Source organism: Acomys minous (genome assembly GCF_964271855.1).
Source record: "Acomys minous genome assembly, chromosome: 16".
In the NCBI taxonomy this organism is placed as follows: domain Eukaryota; kingdom Metazoa; phylum Chordata; class Mammalia; order Rodentia; family Muridae; genus Acomys; species Acomys minous.
Window position 1 is genome coordinate 88594879 of NC_140498.1, and position 23819 is coordinate 88618697.

Below are 23819 nucleotides of genomic sequence, written 5' to 3' on the forward strand. Positions count from 1 at the left end.
GGTCTCAGGAGTTGCTAGTTTTCTCCGCAAGCTCCTTTAGCCAATGAGCGGTCTCGCTGACCCGCGTGAGTTTTCTGGAGAGCTTGGCAAAACCTGTGGATCTGTTTGTGGCAATCACCTGAGAATGACTTCATGAAGTAAGTGGACTTCTGATGCCTTCTGCTTGCCTTGGGGCCCCGCTTCCTGTTTCTGGGTTCTATCTGGATGGTGGCCCTGAAGCCCACTTGTCCCCACTGCCAGATGGGGTTGGTGCCAACCCTCTGTGCAACAGTGGTTCCTGGGGGGGGGGGGTGCCACCCACTTATCGGAGGCTGAGAGAGAAACTGTGTGTATGTATATATATATGTGTGTATTTGTGTGTGTGCTCTCCTTTTCAAATACTAAGTCCCCAGGGCCTGCCAGGCCAGAAGGACACTGTCCCTGCTGGGGCTCACAGTCAGGATTGGGGCTGACACCAAATAATCTGCTTTGACAGGAGGCTGGGGTCCCTTGAGCCCAGGAGTGCAGGACTAGCCTGGGCAGTGCAGCCAGATCTAGAATAAATGGAAGCCAGGAGGTACACAGTGTCTCAAGAAGCTCTGATGGGGGCTGATGTGTGCCCAGGGGGGTGGGGAGTATGGGGGCAGGTGGTGACGATTGCAGTGGACCCCCCCCCCCCCAGGCAGCAGGGGTAAGCATGTTACCAGGACACAAGAGCAGCCCACCAAGCTTTAAAAAGCGATTTTGCGGGGGTTGGTGGGGGGGAGGGGTGGGGGTGGGGGCGGGGGCGGGGGAGAAAGAGAAAATATGCCTAGCTATTCTTGGTGAGGCAGAGTGAGAGGGAACAGGCAGAGCGAGCCCTGGAGGCTTCCATTCCCAGGACCCTAGCGTGGGGCTCCATTTCCTCCAGGCCTTACCGAAGGGTTAAAGTCATTTTCATTAAAATTTAAATTCCAGCAGGCGCTCTCTCCCTCCTTCCCCCGTCCTTTGAACGTTTTGACTGGCAACCATTTCATATTTCAATCTCAGCAGAACAAATTGAATTAGATGTTGAGGCCGAGCTCGGCTCTGTTCGGCAAAGCCTGAGTGCGCAGCCCCAGCTGATCCTGCCCCAGCCATCCTGAGTGGCGGCTGAGGCTGCAGACTGTGGGGAGGGTAGAGCCCCTGCATCAGGATGGGGGTGGGGTGGGGAGGCGGGAGAGGTGAGGGGACCCGTGGGGGAAGGGGACTGTCTTGCACCCGACATGAATGTCTTTCTAAAATGCATTTTTAATTGATGTGTAGCCATCTCTTTGTGTGCCATGTGAGTGCAACTGCCTGTGGAAGCCAGAAGAGGGCGCCAGATCCTCTGGCGTGGGGATATACGCAATTATGAGTGTGTCTTGCCTCAAGTAGCTGCTGGGAACCAAACTAATGTCCTCTGGAAGAGCAGTACAGTCTTTAACTGCTGAACCATCTCTCCAGCACCCCACGTGCGCATCTCAAGGCCCAGGACAGCCCCGGGAGTCCATCCAGCAAGGAATGCCATTGTCTTAAGGAAGACACACAGAGGCACTTGGGTTCGTCTTCAGGTTGAGCACGGGTTTGATGGATGAATGCATGAATGAGGATAAGGTGTTGCTGACTCTATGCCCAACACCTGGCATTTCCTCCTTCTGCAATAGGATGGCTGTTCTGATGTGCCTCTCCCTGACAGTGTGACAAGATGCTGGAGCCCTTCCAACCAGGGTGCACGGCCTTCTAGGCCTTGCTTCAGGGCAGTGGCCTGTGTAGGACAAGGCATGCCCCATGTTCCATCTCGGACCGCCATGATGGCTCAGACTCCACTCTGCTCCCTGGATTTCCCTTCCTGGCTGGCCCAGGAGTCCTAACTGGACTCTCAGAAAAACTCAAAGCCTGGGGCCTGAGCAGCACGAGGGAACTCACTTCTCAACCACCACAGCCTGCTTGTGCGAGGAATCACAGGTGAGTGACATGTCCAGTCTCCTGCCCCTGGCTGCTGGACAGACATGAGCTCCTCTAGGCCATGTTGGACTTACAGGCTTCTGTCTGGGGAGACTCAGTGAGGCTCCAGGCCTGTTTCACCCACCTCTTCTAGGCTCCTCAGCTGTGCTGGGAACTGGCCACTCACAAGCTCCCATACACCCACCCACCCACCCACCCACCCACCCCCAGAGGCTCATGGTGTCCTCAGTTGCTCACTTTTTTTTAAAACTCAGGTCACTTACGCAACCTGGAGTTCACTGATTGGCTAGGTTGACTGCCCATCAAGTCCTGAGGCCCTGTCTGTCTTTACCCCATAAAATCTTGGAATACAGCAGTGGGCATGGTGGCAAACGCCTTTAATCCCAGCACTCAGGAGGCAGAGGCCGGTGGACCACTGTGAGTTTGAGGCCAGCCTGGCCTACAGAGTCCAGGACATCCAAGGCTAACACAGAGAGACCCTGTCTCAAAAAAAAAAAGCAGGGCGGTGGGGGCATACACCTTTAATCCCAGCAGAGGCAGGAGGATCGCTGTGAGTTCGAGGCCAGCCTGGTCTACAAAGCAAGTCCAGGACAGCCAAGGCTACACAGAGAAACCCTGTCTCAAAAAACAAAATAAAACAAAAACAAATCAACAACAAAAACCTAAAAAAAAAAAAAAAGTCTGGGACTACAGGTACATACGATCTTGCCTGGCTTTTGCATGGGTGCTGAGGACCTGACCTCAGGAGGCTGGAGGACTCAGAAAAAGCCACCTGCTGAGCTCTAGGGCTTAGAGGGTCACTGTCGCAGTGGCCAGGCTGGCTGAGCACAGGTGCCCAGCTCCCATGCAAGAGGATCCCACACAGACAGAGGTGTGGACCCTGCTCCCCAGAGCTTCTAGCTGCTCCTGGTCAACCTGGAGAGTTTACACTGGTGACAGACTGCAGCCTTCTGCCCTGTGCCAGCCTGGCTATGGTGCTGGGACATGTAGGTAGGTGCACCTTGAACGGGTGGGACAGGGAAGATTCCCAACCTCTTTCAGGACTCATAGCAACATGGGCGGTGGTTCCTGATGGTCCAGCCTGGGTGTGGCAAGCATCAATGTGACCCCTCTGTGCTGCACTATGGTGGAGACTGATGTGACATCTGAGACGTGTGTGGTGGAGAGAGGGAGCCATTCTAGGTTTATTGCTTAATTCTTGGCACCCAGTGCCTGCCCCACCTATGGGGTGTGGTGGTACAGCCCACTCTGAAAAGCAGTACCTCACCCCCCCCCCAAAAAAAAAAAAACTGTACAGGCCAAGATAGAGTCAGAGGCCTGGCACTCAGAGTCCGTCCAGTGCGCCTTCAGCTCTCGGCGGCAACAGCTAAGAAGTGGGGGTGGGTGTCTTCTCAGGTCTTCTCGGTTGGATAGTTGAAGTCGGTGTGGCTGGCTGAGGGAGCCAGGCCAGCCGCCTGCATGGTGGTGCTTCTGGGGCTGGACAGTGGCTGAAGGGCCGCTGCTCCCTGCTTGATCCGATGTCTTCCCCAGGCAGTCATGGAGAGGCTGTGCTAGGGTACCCAGCCAAAGATGAGCTTGCCAAGCCTCTGGCTGGGGCGAGGCTTTGGTGGGGCTCCCAGGGTTTCCACGTTGGGCTGCAGGCTCAGTGGTGCTGGCAAAGTTCAGCCTGTGAACCTGGCATCAGGGCTTGGAATGTGGCGCACCAGGAGGACCCGGAAGGGCCTGGGGTGATGAGGTAGAGTCCCCGCTCTGTCCTTTGGGCAGCAGCAGTCCTGTAGAGGGTGAGACAGGGCTGCAGGAGCCTGGCTGGGTGAGGCCTGGGCAGCTGGTGAACAGGGCTGAGCTGAGGGTCCCTGCCCACACAGCGGCTCATTCCTGCCGCGGGCTCTTCACTGGCTGTGCACCCTGCCACCCATCCCGAGTCTGAGCCCCCATAAGGAGCCACCTCACATGCATTATCCATTGCAGGTGCCAGGTCAGCAGCTGCTAGACACATCACTGGTGAGGAGTCTGCAGAAAAGATGTTCTCACATCCGGGTACTTGCCATAAGCACTTGACTCCTTTGACCCTGACCCACAGAGACCTCCTCCTATGACCCGCTAGCCCCAGGGCCCCAGAGCCACACACCTTGGTGGTGCCAGCTCACAGCTGAAGAACTTGTTCACTGTCATCGTTGTCCCCATCTTCCAGCTGCTCCAGGATCTCATCCAATACCACAGACCGCTTTTTCTTCGGGGGCTCTGCAGCAGATGGCGGAGAGGAGACAAGACCCAGAGAGGGTTAAACAGTGAGTAGGGGTTGGCAGAGGTGTGTGGGGCGGGCACAAGGAGAGAGCAAATGGGGGATGAGCCCGGGAGGGATGACAGAAGGACAAGAACATGGCCCTGGTTAGTCCCGCCTCAGCTGGGTGCCTCTCCTGCCTCCCACTGCTGCTGGCCACCCCTGAGCCCTCTCCCGCCTTTGCCACAGAGCAAAGGATCCACTTTAGGGAGCCAGTGGTCCGCCTGAGGGCTGCCTCCTCCCCACTGGCCAGAGGGCTAGCCAACCCAGGCAGACAAGGGCAAGCCAGCTCTGTTTCTGTGCCACTGCGGACTCGATGTGAAGTGCATAGCTGCAGTACTCAAGGAATCCAGAGAGGCATGGGGACCAGAGCAACGAGGGTGTTTTGAAGGAGAGGGGTTATTTGATTTGGGCTTTCATGAGTGCAGAGGAGTTTTCCAGGAGGAAAGGGCAAAGGCAAAGGACTGTTCCAAATGCCACTGACTGAGTACCTACTGCATGCTATGGCACCAGTGTCCTCAACAATCCCAAGGCCAAGGAACCAGGGTTGCTGGCTCTGGGCTGCCTGCCCCTCCAGTCCCTCTGCTAGTCTACCCATCCACTTACCAGCAAAGGCCTAATTTGTAAAGATGCTGCCCACCCAAATCCCTGCCTTTACGACTCTTAACTCCCTCTGGGAAGCCCTCTGGGTGCATAGTCACCCAACCCTTTACCTCACACCTCTATGTGGTAGATGTGGACACAGCACCTGGCTCAGGCATGAATGACCGTGGCTCCTTTCTGGGGTGGGTGTTGGGTAGGGGTGCATCCTCCCATCCTTTTCCTTCCCTCATTCCTCCATGGCTATGAGGATATAAGACATGCTCACCTCCTTCATGATGCTCCCAGACCCAGCCACCCTCAACGCCTACCAACTTTGCCCTTCCCTAGGGGCTCTCCTACACACAAACTGTTGCTGCCCCTTGAGACCCTAGTCCAGGGCAACCCTTTCTCTGTAGCTGCCATGCTACTGAGTCACCCCCAGACCTGCAGAGCCTGTGTCCTGGTCCCCTCTCCCAGCATGCAACAGGCCCTTCTGTTAGGGACACTGTCCCAAGCCAAGTGGGAGATGCATGAACCGAGCTGCAGGGCTGGCATCGAGGCTGTGGTGCCTGAGAGGACAAGGGTGGTTGGGGGGGAGGAGGAGGAGGAGGAGGAGGGGAGCACTGGCTGGGAGCCGAGGTCCGGTAGCTATGGCCATCATGCCCAGCTGTGCAAACGGGAGGAAGTGGCCTGGCTCCCTGCGGCGTCCTCGCCACACTCTGAGCCTCATGCCCGCTGCACAATGGCCTCAGGAAATTGGATCGTGGGCAGGTAATAGGGCTGGAAATAGACAACAACAAAGCGGGCTCCGGCCTGTGTCTGACGCTCCTCCCACTGCTACTTCTGTGGGATCTGGGCCGGGCTGGCTGGGGAGAAGCTGCAAGGGGCAGGTTTCCCGTGGGTATTCTTGCTGTTTCAGAGCAGACCCCACCCTCCAGCACAGCCCCACTTCTGCCACCACGATGGTCCTCTCAGCATCTCTACCTTGGAGGCAACCAGAGGGACCCCGTCAAACCAGTGCTAGAGCCCAGCTACCCCTCTGCCATCCCTGTCCCTGGGGGAAGCAGAGGCTGTCAAGACTGTTGGCCACTAGTCCACAGGAGCTGGCCATTTTCCGATCCTGGTAGCCGTTCCTCTCACCCCAGGGCCTTTGCACTGCGGTGGCCTGCCTGGAATGCTCTGCTGGGCCACTCGGGGCCTCGTGTCCGTCCGTGGTGAGGCTTCCCTGCTCTCCCCTACCCTAGCACTTCCATGACCTTTTGGCTTCACTGCTGTTTGTCTCTTTCACTGGAAGGCAGGTATGTCTGTCACGCCCACTGCCTCTGTCCCAATGCCGGGCACTGTCTTGGTACCTGGCACCTTGAGCAAATGGCCAGGGAATAACAGATGGGGTAGAGCGAAGAATGAGGGAGGCCATGAATGGTTTCCATGAATCTCTCTCCCACCAGAGACCTGAGCAATACTTGTTTGGAGTCCCAATCAGAGCCTCAATGACCGGGACCTCTGAATACTGCCCTGCTAACAGTCCTCAGGCAGGAGGCCTTGGGGACAGCTTCATGGTGTCCGTTGTCCTTAGCCTGGGCTCATGGCACCAGATGGGCTGAGTCTCTACTCAGAGCAGGATGCTCCTGAGCCCGAGCCCTTGTCCACTTTTCCAACAGCTGCCCTCTGGAGCACCCAGATACAGGGAACACCTTGCCTGTGGCATTCTCTTAGCCCAGCAGTGGATGTTTCACAATCTGCCTCTAGGGGGCGCGGTGCCGTCTTTTGTGACATGTGACACCTACTCCCACACCCTGGAGTCCATGGGTGTGGACTGTGCTCTAAGTGGGTGCTCCTCTCGCTCGCTGGCACTAAGCACACTTGGGGAACCCTTGTATATGTGCCACTCAGCTCACTCTTGGGTTATGGCTAGGTCCCATCTAGAGGCCCCTGAGGCCCCACAAGAAGGAACCATCCCCACGAAGGCCTGGGCTCCCCGAGGCTGTGACTGTGACTTCCACACTTCTGCTGACTCTCTTGCTTGGCCCAGTGTGAGTGACGGACCATCTGCCACCTGCAGAGCCAATAAGAGCAGCCCAGGGCTTGGAGACCAACCAGACACTCCTTCAATTGCAGGTTAGAAAACAAGAGGTTTTGTTCAGTGAGGTGCTGGGGGCCTGGGCCATAGGGTGCAACACCAGCTATAGCCTCTCCTACACTCTATCACTGTGAGGGACGGGGGAGTCAAAGGAGGGGGTGGGTGCACCTTGCTGGTGGGTCTGGCTCAAGTCCACGGCCAGGGATCGGCATCGGAACCCCCATTTCGCCGTCTTCACTGCTGCCACCCCGCCCCCCTCCCCATCCCCAGCTGGCCTGCCTCCACATGGAGTGCCGGCTCGCCTGGCAGGAACAGCTGTGGAAAGCCCGCTTCCCCATGTCGGAGGCCTCCGTGGGCCTTCACCAAACAAACACAAAGCAGAACCCGGGGAAGGTGTGAAATAAATAAACGGAACAAGCCGTGCATTTTCTTTCCACGGCGCAGCTGCTCCTGAAGATAAACAACAAGTGACTGTCACCAAACATCAATACCGAGAAATGAACTTGACAAAAAGCTCGGCCGGCCCCCAACAGCCCCCCAGTCCTGCCCCCTCCCCCCAACCTCCAAACACCACTTCTGCATTTCTCCAGTTCCCACCTAATGGTTTTATTTTTCAATTAATTCCTTGACAGAATGCCAGCCCGCATCTCTCCCCTTCCCTGGCTGGCAATGTCGCCTGCGTGGAAGGCGCGGGCGGGAGCCAGTGGGAGGACAAGAGAGAGCGCTTCATGGGAGGAGAGACAGGCTGGGGATGAGAGCATGGCTGACAGAGAAAAGATGCTGGAAGAGGCCTGTGAAGAGGCAGGCGAGACAGAGGAAGCCCAGGAGAGGAAGCCAGCAGGCTAGGATCAGACTGTCGCTCTGGCTGGAGCGGATGAAGCTGCCTGGGACCCCAGCACCAGAGAGGCTGGCACAGGAAGATGGCCCATGGCCCAAGACGATGGCCTGAGCCTGGTGGTGAGAGGTCAGCCTGGACAACAGAGAGATTCCATTTCAGACCACAAGAAGTGACTAGCTACCAGGCCTTTAAGACTTTGGCCAGCAAGGGTGAACCCTCAGTTGCCTGAAGGCATGGGCCAAGATGGACAAGAAGTGTTCAATGTACCATCAAGTGTCTATGACGGCCACCACCTGGCAATCGGGGGACTGTGCTGGTAAAGGTGGGACACAGGCGGGAATGGGTGTGTAGGCACCTGTGGGCTTGGCGCAGTAGGCACGGTGGATTTTTCTTCTAGGAATCCCACAAGCTGGGTCCATGGTCCCCAGGCTCTGGGGAAGTCATCTGGGGACAGACAGGCTCTCCAAATGGGGCCGAACTCACGCTGGGGTCCTTTCCCCATACCACAGCCAAGCTCAAGGTCCCATGGACCCCTGCCCTGCTGTGGAAAGTGCCAGCACCACCCTCTGAGGGTCTTGGGGGGAGAAGTGGGAGCAGAATGAGCCACAGGGCAGTATTCACACAGATACTGACCCAAAGACCCGTCTCGAGGGGCAGGACTGTGGGTCCATGTGGGCAAGGGGGCTCATGTCTCACAGCCACCCGCCCCACTGTTATTAGCCCACAGGGAGAGGCTGGGGTGCTGGGAGGTTGCTGTTTGGCCAGAAGCTAACTCCTCTGCAAAGTGCCCGCCGTGAGCTTCTTCCTGGGGATAGGTCCAGATAACTGGACTGGCCCTGTGTACAGGGAGCCCCGACCTGGACCAGGCTGGGCTTATCCCAAGGTAGGGAAGGGGTACCGGCTGGCCTAGGGTCTGTGTGAGTGTGGGCTACAGCGGCTGGGAAGGGCAGCAGGTGTTGAGGCAAAGGAGATGTGCTGCACAGAGAAAGCAAGCACAGGAGGAGGGGAGGCTGGCAGGAGGCTGGGTTTCCATTATCTTCCTCTCTTCTTCCTAGGCCCAAGCAGAGATGACATGGAGGAATGTGCCAGGGTAAGGGCCAGGTGGAGTCATCAAGAGTCACAGCGTAGGGGTGGGGGGACCATGTGCCGTGGACTGGGAAACAGGGAGCGCACGTGTCACAAATGCACAATGGCTCTGCAGGCCTCGCTGTGGGATGTGGGGCCAGGGTGGCCAGACCTGATTTCCTAAGAGTGGCTCGAAACTGATTTCCAGGTCAGGTCTATCCAGTGGCCAAACAATGATGAATCCAATAGTATTTTGTGTTCACATGTCACAAGCAAGGCACCGATGGCTCAGCTGGTGGCCTCTGGTCTACGTGCTTCTTGCTGCCTACCACTGGCACTCGAGGCAGCCTCTGAAGCTGTTTCCCTGGCTTCCTCTGGTTGGGCCAGGCTGTGTCAGGTACACTGGCCAGCCTGTACCCTCTGGTCTTGGGGCCTTTGGCCCCGCCCAGGATGGTGGCCAGGCCCTGCCCCTCCCACAGCGCCCTGCGGTACTCCTGTCAGCTTAATTCTGTGATCGATGGGAAGGAGCAGGCGAGATGGCCCGGCACAGCTGGCTTCCCCGTTAGCCCTAGCAGGGATTCGTGGGCTTGCCGGCGACGGCTGAGTGAAATGTTTGCAGAACGCACAGAACACAAGTCAATAACAATTTAGTGGGATTGGGAGCAGGTCCCTTCCTCGCACGGACAGCCGCTCCCAGGGGAGGGCGGCAGAGTGTGCAGGATATTGTCAAATCGCCTGGAGGAGGCGGCTCCGGGGTGTGGGGTGGGGTAAGAGGGAGGCTCAGGGTGTGGCTGGGCCACACCTGCCCCAGCTGGTCTCGAGGACTTGCAGGCTGGCTCCCAGTACACCTTCACTGGGAGACCCCCCCCCCACCTCCACCTGCACCCTGGCCAGGAGCTGCCTGGATCCACGTGGTTTCCCTTTGTGAGTCTTGGTCTTGATTCCCTTCACCAGCTATGGCAACCAGAGGTGGCTTCTACCTTCACCTGGCATGAGCCATCCATGCAACCAGGATGAAAGCCCTCTTGTACACCGCCCCCCTCCCCCTCCTGGAACCCAAAGAGACTGACTGCATTGTAGAGAGGAAAGCCTGACACAATCAGGTTTTGGGGAGAGTGAGGGGGGGCCCAGGTGAAGGGCTGAAATGTGAAGCTTACACAAAACCCCCATCTCCAGAGAGCTGGAAGGAAAAATGACCAGGGGATATTTTGAATAATAAATTCTGTGACTTCACATACTTGCTTGAACTTTCCGCCTATGATTTTGAAAGCCTGATGATTATGTCTTCATGGCTAAGATCAAGGAGGCCCATTTGCAGGGGCTGATGGGGGGATAACGGGCTCTCGTGGTCCCTGGTCTTTTGAAAGCGTGCCATCCTGCAGATGATGGAGGTGTGGAGTGGGGGTGTGTGGGAACGCTGGCAGGCTTTAAATATCATCTGTATGCTGATAACTTCAAATTTATATCACGGCTCAGCCTTCGCCCGTGAGCTCGGGACTCATCCATCTATCTACCGATATTCCCTTGGGGCATCTTGGCTGGTGTCTCAAACCCAGCTTGGTCAGACAAACCCCCTCCCGACTCTGCACCTGTTCTTAGTTTCCCAGGTTGGCTCAAGACCCGGGTGCCACCCTTGACTCCTTCCTTTTCCTTGCGAACCTGGCCAGCTCTCCCATCTCCACAACCAACCAGTCTCCCAGCTGATTTCCACCCTGCAGCCTCTGGCTGTGGCCCTGGCCCCCATCTTTGGATGCCCACAGTGTGATTCCCAGCCCTGGCTCTAGTGCTGCCCACTGACGCCCCCCCCCCACAGCGGCAGCGATGCCCACTGATGAGGGTCGTCTGACACTGCCCTTCCCCTCTAGTCTTCTGGGGCTTCCCATGGCAACGTGAGTGGATGCTGGGCTTCCTGCCACAGCTGTCCAGGTTCCAGCTGCCTTTCCCCATCTGTTTTCCACTCGAACACTTCTGCCCCAGGGCCTTTGCACCTGTGGGTCCCTGAGCTTGGAATGTCTCTCGCATAGATCTTTGGCTGGCTGGTCCCTTGCGATCACACAGAAACTGCCAACTCTGAAGGAAGGCTTTCTCTAGCTGCCACGTTAGACGCAACCCCTTCCTTTGAGGTATGTTGCAGTATCAATTCTAATTTTCTTCAGTAAACCTGTTAGAACTTCGATCCTCATATTTTCTGGTAATCAGCCCCCTCTCCTACACAAGTACCACCTCTGTAAGGGAATAAAGGAGTGGGAGACAAAGCCACGTGCCAACTCCCAGGAATGCTTATGCTCAGGCTGCTACTGGGATGTGTGTGCATGCCACCTGGAACTCAGGAACTGTGGGGAACACAAGGTGGGAGGAAACGGGGGTATCTGTTCTACAAGGGGCCAGAGCTGTGTGCTCTTAGGAAAGTCAACAGCCCTCTCTGGGCCTTTCTGGAACATGGGAACCGTCTCTCAGTGTGCTAGGCTAAGGTGCCACCACGGTTTTAAACTCTATGTAAAACTGCTGCTGCACAAAGGCCCTTGACAAAGCTCCCTCTGGCTTCCCTGAGGCCGATCTTGGCTTTATTAAGACTTCATCGGGCTGCGGAGGAACAGGGTGAGGCTATCAGGCTCCAAACAGAGCCTGTCTGCATGTTTCAAGTCTAAACAATTCTGGGCTGGGCTCACCCGGCTGGCTGTGCTGAGCCTTTGTGCCTATACCTAATGTGAAGGTGGCTGCAAGCAGCACCAGGCAGGGCCCAGGACAGGCCAGATGCTCAGCTGACATCGGCCACGGCCATGACTGGTTCTCATCTACTCATTCATCGACTCTGTGGCCAGTCACGAAGACAGCTTGACGCTTGATGCAAGGTAAGTTAGGGCACTGGGAGAGGGCTATGTCCCCTGGAGGCCTGAGCTATTAGGGAAAAGGGACTTTGGGTGTGTGTGTGCGCGCACATACACACATACACACACATGCGTGCATGTGGTCAAGGCACTGGGAGAAAAAGTAGCGTGGAGAGGAATGCTGCATGTCTGGGCTGAGGTCTTGAGGGGAGGTGGTAGGCTGATGGGGCAGGGGTCCGCTGGGGCTCTGTCCCTGCCCTGTGAGGCTAGGAGGGTGGCTCAGAGTGCTAGGCCAATGGCCAGCTGACCAGGACTACCCCCATGTGTCAGAGGGCTCTGACTACGGGTGCTTGCTAACTACACTCTGCTCTGGCCAGCGTCACCAGGCCCAGTGGGCAGGGGACAAGGGGGGGGCGGATGGAGGGACTGCGCCACGGCAGCCACTTGCCATGCAGCTCATGCCTGCACTCCTTCTCTGGAGGTGAAAGTTGCAGCCGCTAACCACAGCCCATCAGGCCTCCCCAGCTGGAATAAGACAACAGAAGGAAGCAGAGCCACGCTCCCCGGCTAAATAAAAGCCTGTGTGCAGGGCCTCCCTGGCTGTGAGCTCTTAAGATGGGGCTGGGCAGCGGCTTGCTTCCAGGCCATTTTATTCTGTCGCCTGTGCTTGTGGTGACTGTGGCCTGCCAGGCCCTGAAAGCTTTGCGATGCTGCGACCCTGCTGGTTTGTAACACGCTCAGGAAGAAAGGGACACAGCTAGAGACAGACTTTCTTCTTTCTTCCCCTCCTGCGCTCTCTTTTCACATCCCACACGCCAGGCGGAGAAGAATACCACTTCACCCACTACAGGGCCACGGGCTGGAGACCAAATATCTGATTCCTGACCACGGAGGGGGCGGGAGGCAGAGAGCAAAGGGAGGGCGGGAGTTGGAGGGATGGAAGTCAGGAGAGGCCAGACTGGGATAGTCCAGGAGTGTGTGTGGATTGGGGTTGCGGGGGGGGGGGGGGGGGGGGGGAAGAGGACAGAAACGGGGAGAAAGGAAGTAGGGAGTCTAAAGGGGGAAAATAGCAGCCTCTCTCCTTTCCTAGGGCACCGGCCTGGCATTGAGGTGTCTGCTGACTCAGGGTGACTTTTCCCAGAGGCCTGGCCTGTACTGTGAGCCAGCCAGGTGCCTCCCACGCACCAGCTAGCAAAGGACACTGTGGTGCCCTGCCATCACCCAGGGACTTCGGACAACATGAGGGATGGGCCACGGGACAGACAAGGGAGTGGGGCTTAAAGCAAAGCTCCTTTGGATACTATTAAGTGGAAAGCCTGCAGTGGGCTGAGCCTGGGGCCCTGTACCCTGGCTGGAGACTCAGGAACACCAGGCTCTCCCTCTTCTCTGGTCAATTACACCCGCCTCAGTCCACTAGCCTGAGCCTGGGAGGATGGCCAGGTGTTATCTCCTTGGAGCCCCAGGCACCCTAGGGCCACTGCACAGAGGGCAAAGCTGAGGCTGAGACTCACCAGGGCCACAGAGTGGATAGTAGGACAGACACACAGACATACACATACTGAATGAGACATAGGGTGCTGACCAGATCAGCCGATGCAAAGGCTTGCTCCAGAGAACGACTAAAGCTTAGGTCTGAGTTCCAGCTATGTCACAGGTGGCTGGGCACTCCCTCAATAAGTTACTTGCCCTCTCTGAGATCAGTTTTCTGATCTGCTAAATGGGCCAATGACAGTATGTATCTACCTCCCTAAATCCTGTAGGCTTAAGGACACAAAGGTCCGTGGCTCTGTCTAGGTCCTGGCACAGTGATGACAAGGTAAGCAAGCCGTGTCCGTTAGCCTGAGCTGCGGTTCAGCTGTCTACCTTGACCCAGGAATCGCGTGTCTCCACCATCCCTCCCATGTCAGCAGCAGGGCTGTGAGAGAGGCAGAACCCAGGCAGGGGCAGAGAGGTTCCCACTTGCTGCACTGACCATAGCAAGTGCTTGGCCAGTGCTAAACCTCTAGCAAGCTCGTGGCTAGGCCCTGCCGCCCTCAGGGAGCCTTTGTGCTTCCACCTGAGCTCTGAGTACCTTCCTGGCAGAATTCAGGGCCCAGGCTGGAGCTGGGCATGAGTCCCACTTGCCCCTGGGCTTTGCCAGGGCCCTGGAGGCTCAGAACAATGCACACTCCCGACACAAATGAGCCAGTGCTTTTCACGGCAGGGAAAAGGGCAGAGGAAAAAGGAGGCCTGGGCAGGCAGCGGGGGCCCATAGCCCTGTTCTGAGGAGTTCAGCTGCTGTGCACATGTGCAGGACAGGGTGGAGGGTGGGGCGCACACTGCTCCTGGGGCATCTGCACACCTGGAAACCTTGCACCTGGCCTGCGGCCTGCAGGGCAATGCCCGGCACACGTCACAGTCATGCCTGGCAGACACTGGCTATCTTTATCAGCTTTATCACTACACCTGCCTACAGGGCCCTGTGGCTGTGAGCGGCCATGGAGCTGGCCCATACACACCAGGGCCTGGCTCCTGCTGCATCCTTTCGTCTGGGAGGAGATGATGCAGCCCTTGGAGCTCAATTTATTGAAGGGGCCTCTGTCCACACACAGAAGAAGTGCTGAGCCCGTAGTCTTGCAGGCCTGGGCTGGGTGGCGGGGTGACCACAGGGGAGGCGGGCCTGACTCAGTCCCGGGAGAGCGCCTTCCACAAACATTTGCCGATGGGTGCATTTGGGCCTGTCGATGCCTGTCGATGCAGACAGGTTCTGCCTGCCCATCAGGACTTGGGATCTTATTGAGTTGTGAGTCCGCCACCGAGTGTGTGGAGTGTGCGCAATCCGCCTCCCCTCCCCCCCTCGCTTCTCCAGCTTTTCGCATTTGCTTGGGCTGGAAAGCTCCCAGCCTAGGATGAAAAGCCTGACGCTACTCAGAGTCTGAGCTACACAGGGGCACCAGATAGGAGTTGATCACGCCAGATATAAGCGCACAGCACAGCACAGCACAGCACAGTTGCCACGAGTGGGGGTGGGGCAGCTCGGCCTGGCAAGAATAACAAGCTATAAGAAGGCTAAAACCAAAAACCAAAAACCAACCAACCAACCACCACCAACAAAGCAAACAAAAAACCCAAACACCAACCAAACCACTAACCAAGAAAGTCCAGGGATAGCCGCACAGAGAAGACAAGTGATCCTAACGCCTGGAGGGCACGGCAGGGTGGGAATGGATGCACGGATGCAGCATCGGTCCTTTGAACGGCACACCCAAGGCACTCACAGCACAGGCAAACACAGAAGAGAAGGCGCCATATGGTTATGGAACATCATGTGCCGGGGCACAGGGCCCTGCCTTAGGCTCGGGTGGGGCATGAACTGTAGGAAGCAGGGTAGACAGGTGACGTGGCTCTGGGAAGACCAATGGAGGGCCAGGGTCTGTGTTCCAAAGCTTTGCTGCCTCTCTGTGAGGGACAGTCTTGCTGGACGGTTTATATCCCCCTTGGTTGTCCTACTCCTGATCGCAGCTCTGTACACAGAGCTCATAGCAAACACCTTCGAGGACAACAGCAATCCCTCCAAGCCCAGAGCTGGGAGGATATCCGACGGCTCCCATGCAAAGATGACCAGTTAGGAACAAACTGCCTGCCTCCTGAGATCACGGCATCAATGACTGCAGACGAGGCTGTCCCAGCCCAACCCAGAACCTGTTTGCCAGCAAATGGGAGGAGGTAACCTATTCCCAGCTCTTGACTCATGCAACCAGCGGACCTAAAGCCAACAGACAATGGTAGCTCCCGTACTCCACTTCCTGGGGACCACCATGAAGGTACTTAAAGGAAGGTGGGCTCCAAGATCAAGTCCTAGTGAGGGGTGCACACCCCATTAGAGATGATGCCCACTGACTCCAACCCCACAGACCTCTACAGCTCTCCCTAACCCTCAGTATCAGGCATAAGGCCCATAAACATGGGCCTCCTATTTCTCAAGTTTTGGGGACCCTTAGCCTGGGCTACTCACAAAGAGAAGAGGCTACCTTCTTCATCTGTGCCCACAGCCCTACTTTATCACTATAGTATCCCAAATATGAAGCCAGCAGGACTCAGGAGGAACTCAACAGTCTTTAAGGTCATATGTGTCACCTTGATGAGTCAGCTCTGTGAGCACAGAGCTCGGGCAGGAAACGGACAGCCCTCAAGAAGGGCATATTGGAACTTGGTGACCCTATGGTTCCTAAGGCCAGCCTCCAGGACCCATTGCCAGCGCCCCTGGGCTTGATGTAGCATTTTTTGGAACCTGAGTTGAAGACTACAATATAGACAGAGAAGACAACAGCCTTGCCCTTCTTGTTTGCCAGGCCCTGTTGCCCTACCTGCCTGCAAACTGACAAGGCTGAGACGCTGTGCCTGTCCTGATACAAGGTGCCTTAAGGTAAAGTAGCAAGAGGCTTGGGGGCTGTACCCGAGTGAGGGCAGCTATCCAGGCGGTCCCCATCCCGGCTCCCAGTCAGCCAGGCAAGTGCCAGGCTACTCCTACCTTGGAAGTGTCTGGCTGTCTTCCTCCGTAGGGCCTGCACCGTCACCTCCGAGTCCGCCCATTCCAGAACCAGCCTCCGGCCATACAAGTGGGTGCTATGACACAGCGCATTGAACGCTTTCTGGAAAAGAGAGCAAGAAAGGGCAGAGCATGAGCTGTGGGTGCTCCATGCTGCCTCCCTCGGCCCTGTGACTTTGGGTGTTTGGAGAGGCTTCGGGGTGCTGTTGGCATACCTACTTCATTAGTGAGTTATGCTTCAAGTGAAGGAGCAGCAAGCAACTGAGCCATTGATACATTGCCTGGGCCAGGCTGATCACCTGTTTCCCATGTGGCATCTTACGTTATCTGTGGAGGGCAACCCCACCGGCAGGCTTTCCTCTAACCCAGCTGCCTAGTCACCAGAGGACGCACGCGCAGTCCCTCATGGTTACTTGGTGCCACTCTCCGTTGCTAGCCCTGTGCCTGTGTCCCACCTGTCCCATTTCTGCTGCCTCCTTCCTGGTCTCTTTCTACTACGAGTTCCGGTGCCCAGTTCAGCAGCCCGGACCTGCAACACACTCTTCTTCCTCCTTGTTCTGCCTAGCTTCCTGCCTTCTGCCTTTTCAACACTAAACTGAGATATAATTTATACACAGTCAGTGCATAAATACGCAATCATCAACAGACAGACTCTAGAACATTCTATCACTACCTCAAAAGACAGACACACTTTGGCTGTCACCCCTCAAGTCCCCCCAATTCTTCCTCCAGCTTATAAAGACCATAAACCCACTTCCTGCTTTTATGGATGTGCCAGCCCTGGGCATTCATGTGATCATCAGACAACATGGACCAAAGCCCTCTGTAAACATGGCTGGCTTCGAGTCTGGTGGCCTTGTGCAGGGACAGCCTCCTCTAACTCTTCTGGAAACACCCCATATCACTAACACAGGGCTTCAGAGGCCAAGAAGTCTCTCAATTCTAAAGTCACTGTATCTGGGGCAAGGCAGACTCTGTGCTTCCGTTTTTCAAGGTCTTAGGAGGTGGGGTAGAGGGTGGGGGGTTAAGTGAATGTTCTGGGCCCAGTGTCTTGAAGTGGAAGGGTGAACACACCTATATCTGGGACCCTGAAGAGGATCCGAGGTGACACAGTGTGGGGTACATAGCATATCCACCTCCTGTGTTCTCAGACAAATTCCCTTTGCTGCTGTCCTTTCTCTGCAGACCCTATGGAAAAGGAGGATGCTCTGGGGGGGGGGGGGGGGCTCCTGAGCACCCAGGCTGACAGCTGGAGGACAGTGGTGACACAGGACCAGGAGAGGAGCTGGGAGCCTGTCCCCCTCATTGTGTTGACACCTGACCTTGGGCACTTTGGGAGGTGACTGTACTTGAAAGCAGTGGCTCAAAGTAACCAGGTCATACAGGAGGAGGTGGCCCTATGTCCAAAGGACTAGTGTCAGACATGGCAGCATTGGTGGAGATGAAGGCAGAGCCCTGGGGATGTGAGTCTGCCAACTGTGTACAACACCAAGCGTCACTGGCTGTGGCCGGCTTCTGCGAGGGAGGCACCGCTCACACTTTATCCCACACCCCATGCTAGCCTCATTTTGGGCCCTGGAACTGCCTGGTAGGGCACTTTTGTTGTGTGAGCTGCAGGACGAGTGTGGGGGATAAGGCCATGACCTTGGGCTAGTCACTGTCCCGGCTGGGCCGTGTCCCATTTCGGAAAGGCTTCAGGACTTAGGAGTTAAGCAATGAAGACGGCACCTAGTGTTGGTTGAAGACAACAGAATCTGGAGGGGCTTGGGGATGGAGGGGTGGGGTGGGAGGGCTTGGGGATGGAGGGGTGGGGTGGGAGGGGAAGCATTAAATGGCCTATGCAGGGTAAGTTTCCATGCTTTGTTCTCCTCTGTACTGCCTGAGAAGGGCCAGGTGCAGCTCCCCCCAACCCCCAATTTTTTTTTTTTAAAGTTTAATTTAAAAGCCTCTCCTGACTGCCGGCAGAGCCCCTACCATTTTTTTTTTTCCAGGCAGATATAAAAATGCATCTGGCCCCGGAGCCGAAATGGCTCATTCTGAGCTCCGTAGCGCAAGTGTTCAGCTGTCGAGGCAGGGAGACGGCGGCGGGACTCGGGGAGCCAGGCGCCTCGAGACTGAGAGGGGAACTGGTGGGGAGGCTGGTGAGGGTCCCGGAGGAGCTGCATCCTGGGGACATGGCAGTCTGGGACAGCCAAGGCTGCATCTGGTGGCTGCTCCACCCACACTTACAGAGCAGAGACAGAGCTTGGCAGGGAGACCCAGGCGAGCTGCCCCAACCCCAGCCTTCATTTCTTTCTCATTTTTTTTGCAATCTACTTTCTGCTGCCTCAGAAGGCCTGGTAGCATTTCTGCTCACTGTAGGAGTTACTAGGGGCCTCTCCCTGGCTCTGTACCCCCTGGCTCTTTATTAGCCCTTCATCAAAAGGGCTTTTTTCCATGCTTAGAGGTGTGGGGGCTGTGGCTCTGCAGCCAGGCTACCCCAGATCACTTCCCTGACCTGTTCTATCACTTCCAAGCTGTGTGACGCTGGCCAAGCTGCTCAACGTCTCTGAACCTAGGCTTCGTCACACACCTAAAAGTAGAAGCAAGGTTGGGGGGTGGGGAGACTCAGGGAGCCCTAAGTTGTAGCTTAGAGCACTGCCCTGTGGCAATGCTGTCTGGTCCATCCGGTGCCACTCCTCAGTCTGCAGGAGCCAGAGGGAAAACAGTGGCGGCGTCTGCACACAAATGCTCTTATTTTTCCTAGGACACAATATGGGATTCTCCAAAAATAGCAGAGCCCTTCCCCAGCTCTGATTGCCAAGGGCCGAGGTCGTGCTCTCTCTGCCTGCTTCCTGAGCCGGAGTGTGGCGTCCTCAAACATTCCCGCCCCCCACCCCCATAGTGCAGTACAGTGTCTGGAGGCTAAAGCCATCTTTGGAGAATGCAGAGCCCACTTCTGAGGGTCTTGGGGCTGGGGCAGGGGCACAGCCGAGATGCATGGAAGATTCTAGGCGCCTCAGTGGGGGGCTGCCTGCAGCTCCCTCTCTATGCCTGGCCCCACAGACAGCATTCTACCACCTTCCCAGAGAGGCTCAGTTCAGGGAACTTAGCTTTGCCAAAATAGCCCAGGGGCTCATCTCCTCTGGGATGGCCTGTTACTGCTCTGTCACCCCTGTGGCTAATAGTCTTTTTGGTGTGGCCCAGAGAGCCCCCAGGTTCTTCAGGTCTCCAACCTCATGACCGACCCTAGCCTGCTTATTCCATGGAAGGGTCGCCAGTGTCCACTCCAACAAGGGACCCGCTCTGTGTGTTCCATCTCCTTATGCACTGAAACTGTGGCCTAGTTCTAGAGGAGAGGCGCCCTATCCCTTCCTTAGCTGCTGCCAGTAACTACTCAGTAAAGTGGAGTCCCCTTTACCCAGGGTCCTGAGACCACGTCTCCACTCTGGGTGGATGGGCAGTGTGACTCTGCCTTAAGTATCCTGTCATAGTTTTTCAAGCTTGTGTTTCAGAACACAAAAACACAGTAAGCACAGCTGGGGCCACTGCACACCCTATGGCGACCTGGACTTGGTACGGCTATGCACTTGGCACCAAGGCTTTGGGTCCCTGCAGAATGGACATAGCAGCCCCACCTGCTGGCACAGGAGGGACAGAACAGGCTTCACCCTGGTCTGCTGAGAAGCCTATGGTCATAGTACAAGAATGCTGAAGAGCCACACCCCACCATCTCCTGGTAGCCATCAGCTCTATCCCCAGCACTGCAGAAGCCTCCTCCCAAGGCCACAACCAGCGCTGTCTCCCTGTCTCTATAGAGGAGTTGAAGACAGGAGGCTTGGTGGGGGATGAAGGGTGCAAGGTGGGAGCTCCCTCCCATCCCAACCTCAACAGTGTGGGCTTCACCTTTCTTCCTAAGACTCTATCCTGAGGGTGCTGACATTCCCCCACCATTTGATCCATCGCTGGTCATGGTGAGCCCCTAAGTTTCTGGGGTATAAATCTCTTTACCTGAAACACTGTGGGTAGACCTGTCCCTCCTGGACCCCAGTTCCCATTGTTGGGGGGTGTGTGTGTGTCTGTCTCAGGTGGCTCCTATCCCGGGGGGATCATCTACCCCAGGTCCAGGCTGCCACCCACTCATGCACCAGGCTCTCAGCTCTCAAGTCCAAGGTCATGGCCTGCAGCCTCTGTGTCCTGATCCCACCTGGAAACCAGACTCCTCAGAGTATGGAATTAATAGAGGGGGTGACGGTGCTGGCCCAAGGACGGTCTGGAGTGCGGTCAGTGCAGCACCGAGTCCAGCCTTCGTGCAGTTTCCCTGAAGACAACATTCCTCCCAGCAACCAAAACCATGTTGTGCCCTTGGCAGGACTCCAGTCCCATGTGGTTACAGGACTGGCAGAGCCACAGCTATGGGCAGAGCCAAGAGTGGACCTGATGTTAGAAGTCAGCAGCCTCCTGGCCCTGCCCTTCTGCTCTTTGAGTATCCCTGGCTGAGCCAGCAGGCTGCAGATAAAACACCGGCACCATCAACCTGCCCTGAACAGCTGTGCCCCAAGCCTGAAGGCGAAGGGGACGAGGAGGAGGCTAAGAATGACCATGTGCATGCAGGTACCCAGCCACTGAGCACAGGGGACAACGGGGCCAAAGTCCTGACAGGCTTGGAAGAAACACTGGGTGGTGAGTGACTCCCAGGGGCAGGTCTGTCAGGTCAGCACACTCTGCCAGTGGCTTCTGGTCTGCCTAGAAGCTGACTTTTAGGCAGGACTGTGTCCTAGCTCTTCATATAACAATGGAGTGACTTCCACAATGAATGGCTGGCATCAGCATCCATTCGGAGAAGTGACACTGTCTTAGTCACTGTCCTATTGTGGTGAAGGGACTGAATTGAGGGCTGGCTTACAGTTTCTGAGGAGCAGTAGCTGAGAGCTTCATATTGATCCACAGACACACATACATACACATGGCCTGGCAAGGCCTTCTAAAACCTCCAAGCCCACCCCCAGTGACACACTTCCTCTAACCAGGCCACACCTCCTAATCCTTCTAATCCTTTCAAACAGGTCCAGGTGACAATTCTTACTCAAATCACCACAGGCACTGAGGAACAGAAGTGACCTTTTGAGGCCAACAGCCACAGGCCTATTTGTAGCCTGCCCCCTGCCCCTCTGAGATGGACAGATGCACTCCAAGTCACTCCATCAGCTCACTCCAGTCAAACTCCAAGGACACTGCCCTGACCTAAACGCCAGGTGCTACATGCTACGGCAGAGCAGGTTGAAGTAGGGAGGGGTTTCACTCCTGCCTCTGCAGGTCTGAAGACCTCAGAGGGCAGGTGTCAGGTGAGCAGGGTAAGAGGTGAGAGGCAGCATGGCCTGAGGCAACTCAGGCTGACTGGGTTGAGAACCAGCACTTTCCAGTGACCCGTCAGAAGTTTCTCCAAGTTTTACTTTCTCAATTTCGTGTGAGGACCTGCCTGTCATCCAATCAAGGCAGTGGCTGCTCCTCGGCCCTGTGCACACCTCATGGCCAGGTTTCTATCTTTCTCTCATTCCCACTGTGTCTGACATAGCTGAAAGCCAAGTCTTTGCTCTGGTCTGCAAGGTGCCCTGGCACGTCTTGGTCCCCACAGTCTGGAGAGCTGCAACTGGCAGAGTGGCACAGTGTGATCCTGCTCGTGCCTTGGCGGTGAACTGGGCAGCACCTGATCCTAGGTTCTTAAGACCACATGTGCTGGCTAAGCCTGAGTCCCTGCCTTGAAATGCATGCTTGGCTACAATTTGTTACCTCTGGGCTGTGGTGACAGAAGCCTGGCAAAGTAGCGCCACTCAAATGCTGGTGTGAGCTTACACATGACATGAATGCACACCCAAACAGAAAAGTGGGGATGGACGCCCAACTCTAGAATGGGCAGCATTCTGGGAGACACACAACTGACCCATGCAGATTTCAATGCTGCAGGGAACCTTCAGGGCCAGGGAGGGTGTGTGTGTGTGTGTGGGGGGGGGACAACTCAGCTGCCTCCCTGTCCCCAGCACATGCACCAGCCATCTATCCTCTCATGCTCTGCCACTCCCCATGGGCAGTGTCACTTGCTGTGGGGCAGGGTCACTTGGGCTCAGGGACACATATGTGGAGAAGAGGGCAGCTCTGATGTCATGGGCCACTCTGATCCCAATTGGCATTGCCTGGTTGGAACAGGGGTATTTCCTTGCGGGGGGGGGGGGGGTCATCCCTTGCACACTCCACTATCCTCACACCTCACGCTTACCTCTTGCACACCACCATACAGATGTGTGTTAATCACACGCTACTACTGATCATCCGACAGATCACGTGCTGCAAGCCACCATTCAGCAATGAGCAGGAGTGCCAGGCACCAGCAAGGGAGGTAGGTGGCCAGAGCAGCTCTGTCCTGCCCCTCATCACCAAGTCCACAAGCCCAGACCTCACTGAAGCGCCCTCCGCGCCACACGGCATCTCTAGTCAGCATGAGCTCAGGCTATGCATCCTGTCGCTCGCTCCCTGCACGTGTCCACCCACCATGGTGGAGAAGTGGGAAAGAGGAAGATGCATACGACCCTACAATTAAAGCTGTGGTTGTTTATCACAGCCGAGCTCTGCCTGCCAACGCCAGCCGCCATCGTATCTCCGGCTGCCGGCTCCCCCCGAGTGTTTATTTAAGCCAACACATTGCTCTGCTAATTGGATAACATTCTATGTGAAAATAGGCCTTTTAAAACAACAGTGTCGGTGGCTAAAACAGCTGCAACCGCAAAGTACAAAGGAGTGTGGCTCGGGAGGGAGAATTAAAGGCGCCTCGTGTTGGGAACAATTAATATTTTGGTTTCCGGGCGTCTGTCTGCTCCTTCCCTCCTTCCCATTCCGGGTGGCCCTTTCCTTCTTCCTCCAGGGCCAGCCTGGGCTAGGTCGGGAGAGGAAGGCAGGGCTTCAATGGAAACCAGTGTCTATTGGTAGCTGTCTAGCCAATGGGGGGCCAGATCCACCTGCCCAGAAGTCCACACCCATGAGCTGGGGTGGGCTGGAGAGAGCTCCCCGAGCAGCTGTTCTTCTGGGGCTCAGGGGCTGTTCCTAAAAGATGTCCTCTTCACCTTTAATCCCAGCACTCGGGAGGCAGAGGCAGGCGGATCGCTGTGAGTTCCAGGCCAGCCTGATCTACAAAGAGTCTAGGACAGCCAAGGCTAACACAGAGAAACCCTGTCTTGAAAACCAAAAACAAACAACAACAACAACAACAACAACAAAAAGCTGTCCAGATGGGCCCTCTAGACCTCTCTGTCTCTACCTAGGGTGCCCTTTTCCAGGGTGAGGTGCTGAAGCTGTGTGGGAAGAGTGAGTGTGAAGGACAGGGTTAGGGTTTGGGAGCCTGGCTTTGTAGCACGTGCCAATTCTGGCCTTTGAGCCTTTCTCCACAACCTACCACCAACACCCATGGACACTCAAAACATGGGGCATCAGTAGTGTTCAGGCTTTATCAATTCAGAGATACCCCAGAAAAGGGTGATAAAACAGGGGGCCGGCACACAGACAGGCCAGCCCGGGGGAGACCTCCCTCCCCAGCTAGGCAGGATGTGTGCTAGCCTGACTTGCTGCCACACTACAGTCTCCAAGGTGACACAGGCTTCCCCCTCTTCCGTCTGGGGCAAGGTTCCCTGAGAACCGTGGGGGTT

General features: G+C 56.3%; 1 protein-coding gene and 1 long non-coding RNA gene across 2 annotated transcripts in view; one reads left to right on the forward strand and one right to left on the reverse strand.

The window, feature by feature from the left end:
- Positions 1-3101: 3101 nt before the first annotated feature.
- The window catches only part of RBM19 (RNA binding motif protein 19), an 81912-nt gene continuing 61194 nt past the window's right edge, over positions 3102-23819 (reverse strand). The window contains exons 23-25 of the mRNA XM_084763459.1: positions 16129-16249; positions 4073-4185; positions 3102-3716 (exon numbers count right to left, since the gene is read on the reverse strand). Of these exons, the coding sequence (XP_084619585.1) occupies positions 4088-4185; positions 16129-16249 (219 nt within the window). The 3' untranslated portion in view covers positions 3102-3716; positions 4073-4087. The remainder of the gene's footprint in view (positions 3717-4072; positions 4186-16128; positions 16250-23819) is intronic.
- On the forward strand, positions 10656-17911 carry LOC311587045. Its single transcript, XR_014775741.1, has 3 exons — positions 10656-11642; positions 15950-16023; positions 17332-17911. It is a non-coding gene; the product is annotated as an uncharacterized lncRNA (long non-coding RNA).